Below are 3,074 nucleotides of genomic sequence, written 5' to 3'. Positions count from 1 at the left end.
GCGCTTGCCAGGCAGGCGCTGTGCTGCTCAGCTAAATCCCCAGCCCTCTCCTTGTTTTTCTTAATTGTGCCCTCTGACCCCAGCCACAAAGCACGGGGCTAATAAATACCCTCTTCCAAGAAGCCCGGCTTTCGGCTTGGTTCCTAAGCCCCCGCGGCTGTTTGTCCACAAATAAAAGGTTTTAGCCAAAAATGCGACCGAGGCATGAAGTTTCTGCGAACCCTCTGGAGGAAGCTGACGCCGCCTGAGGCTGTCTTCGTGTGGATTGGCGGTGGTACCAGCTGCTGCAGTAGCCGGCTCTACTCCATCCCACGCGTGTGCTGGGTTCTGGGGTCCCTGAAGCCACAGCGCTGCCCCAGAACAGACCGGGGTCACAGGCTCGGAGCTCGGTGGGTCCTGATGTCCCTCTGTCTGTGTCCCCCCAGGTACCATGCCTCCACTCCTCCTCCTGCTGCCGCTGCTGTTGGCGCCATTGGGCGCAGCCTCCGCTCAGGACGGTGCCGCTAAGGGCGCCGCAGCCCCTGCACTCAGCCGGAGACGGAGACAGGTGACCCTGGAAGATGACTCCCACTATGAGTCTGAAGACTATTACTACTACACAGACCCTCCAGAAACGCTCCCAACACTGGGCCGTCTGCGGGCAGGTTCTGAAGGGCCTGGAAGCCCTGAACCACCCACTGTGGAGGCCAGCAAAGAGCTGGTCACACGGCCGAGTCCAGTCACAGTGGATATGGTCACAGAACTGAGCTCTGTGACTGTCTCTACCACAGAGACACCATTCAAAGAAGGGGCCTTGTCTATGCAACCAGCAGCCACAGAGGCAGAGACCACGCAACCAGCAGCCACAGAGGCAGAGACCACACAGCCTATACCCACGGAGGCAGAGACCATGCAGCCTGCACCCATGGAGGCAGAGACCACGCAGCCTGCACCCACGGAGGCAGAGACCACACAGCCTATACCCACGGAGGCAGAGACCACGCAGTCTGCACCTACGGAGGCAGAGACCACGCAGCCTATACCCACGGAGGCAGAGACCACACAACCTACACCCATGGAGGCAGAGACCACACAGCCTGCACCCACGGAGGCAGAGACCACGCAGCCTGCACCCACGGAGGCAGAGACCACACAGCCTGCACCCACAGAGGCAGAGACCACACAGCCTACACCCACGGAGGCAGAGACCACACAGCCTGCACCCACGGAGGCAGAGACCACGCAGCCTGCACCCACGGAGGCAGAGACCACGCAGCCTGCACCCACGGAGGCAGAGACCACGGAAGCCAGCCCCACCATCACCTTTCTTGGGCACTCTGTCATTCGAAATGACACCACAGTGGCAGCCAGCAACTTGTCCAGCTCGGGCCTGAAAAAAGAGCTGGCTGTGCCCACTGGGAGCTCCGTGGCCCCCACCCCCACCGAGGCCTTGGGGCGGATCCCCGTGAAGCAGTGCCTGCTGGCCATCCTCATCCTGGCGCTGGTGGCCACCATCTTCCTCGTGTGCACGGTGGTGCTGGCGGTCCGCCTCTCCCGCATGGGCCACACGTACCCAGTGCGCAGCTACTCGCCCACCGAGATGGTCTGCATCTCGTCCCTGCTGCCTGATGGGGGAGAGGGAGCCACTGCCACGGCCAACGGGGGTGTGAGCAGGGGCCGGGACCTCAAGGCAGAGCGCAGGGAGGACCGCGAGGGGGACGATCTGACCCTGCACAGCTTCCTCCCTTAGCCGCCCGGGAGGCCCCAGCCCCCGCCCCTGCACAGACCCGCAGGAGACCCCAGGAGCGGGGTCTGCGGACAGGACTGTGGCCACAGCAGCCAGGCTCCCGCAGCCAGGCGGGCCCAGCCGGAGAGCACCTCCTCCTCCCTCCTGCTGTGCCGCAGCTGGCTGCCCCCGGCCAGCACCAAGGCAGGCGGCCACCCTGCCTGAGAGACCCTCGCCCCTTCCTTGTCCCGTGGCAGTTCGGGGTCCTCTCCGTGCCCCGTTGCTGTCTGCTGCCCTCCTCCCTCCGGGCCACAGGGGCTCATCCCCAGGTACCAAGGAAGACTGAGTTCCCCTATCCGACTCCCACAGCCCCCGCCACTTCCTTCTGGTTGCCATGGCGGCCAGCTAGGACGGCCCGCTGGGGGGAGGGGCGCTGAGCGAGCCTGATTCCCCAGGCCGCCCCAGGAGGAGCAGCCGGGGGGTTCTTGGGCACTGCTCTGGGAACCCGAGGAAGCCCTCAGCCTGTGGGGGCTCGGGAAAGTGGACCCGCTTTGGGCCACCAGATTCCGTCTGGGGCCAGAGCGACCCCACTCTGCCCTCGCTTGCTTTTCCCTGTGGCGACGTTTCAGGATGGGCTCTGTCCTGTTCTCAGCAGTGTCCCCCAGGCCTCCAGCACAGCCTCAATAAATGTGTGATGAAGGATACGCGGTGGCTGAATCCTTTGCAGGCGCCAGGCTGCCCCCTCCAGGAAGCCCTCCCTGCTTTCTCCATCCTGCAGCCAGGCGTGGCGGGTGCTTCCCAGGGGCAGGGGCTCAGCCCCAAGCTCTGGGGAGCCCGCTTGATGGGCTGTTCAGCTGGCATTGCCCTGGGGGCAATGGGGCATCTCGATCCTGCTTGGGATGTGGGGGAGGTTTCATGCTGTGAGGGGAAGATGGAGGCTTAATTCAGGACTCGGTGCTGGCCTTGGAAGTGAGTGTCCCCAGATCTCTAGCACACCTCCACGTGCCCACCCCACGTCCTCCCGTGCCCACTAGCGCCAGGAACAGCTCCTCCCGGGGCACAGCGGCCACAGCAAACCTTCCCTACAACTCAGAGGAATCATGGTGGGATGGCATCCAATGTGTGGAAGGGCATGGTGACTCAAGCTGATAATCCCAGCACTCTGGGAGGCTGAGGCAGGAGAAGCTCAAGTTCAAGCCTGACTTGGGCAATTTAGTGACATAGCAAGATACTGTCCCAAAGTTTTACAAATTAATAAAGCACGGGCAACATAGCTAAGTGTGAAGGCCCTGGGTTCAATCCCCAGTACCAACAACAGAGAAATAATATACAAAAATAAATAAGATAAAGTTTGGAAGGGAAAAGGAGG

At 62.4% G+C, this 3,074-nt stretch overlaps 1 protein-coding gene across 3 annotated transcripts in view; it reads left to right on the top strand.

Moving 5' to 3' along the window:
• The window catches only part of Selplg (selectin P ligand), a 9,302-nt gene extending 6,893 nt beyond the window's left edge, over positions 1 to 2,409 (top strand). Inside the window, exons 2-3 of one of the 3 annotated variants that reach the window (XM_005396472.2) lie at positions 426 to 1,120; positions 1,271 to 2,409. In XM_005396472.2, the coding sequence (XP_005396529.1) occupies positions 431 to 1,120; positions 1,271 to 1,729 (1,149 nt within the window). In that variant the 5' untranslated portion in view covers positions 426 to 430 and the 3' untranslated portion in view covers positions 1,730 to 2,409. Of the gene's footprint in view, positions 1 to 425 lie in introns of all 3 variants that reach the window. The other 2 variants (XM_005396469.2, XM_005396467.2) reach the window with 2 other exon arrangements.
• Positions 2,410 to 3,074: the final 665 nt, after the last annotated feature.

Source organism: Chinchilla lanigera, unplaced genomic scaffold (genome assembly GCF_000276665.1).
Source record: "Chinchilla lanigera isolate Chin_1 unplaced genomic scaffold, ChiLan1.0 scaffold00054, whole genome shotgun sequence".
Classification (NCBI taxonomy): domain Eukaryota; kingdom Metazoa; phylum Chordata; class Mammalia; order Rodentia; family Chinchillidae; genus Chinchilla; species Chinchilla lanigera.
Note: the sequence above shows the minus strand (reverse complement) of the source record. Positions and strands in the feature narration are given on the sequence as shown.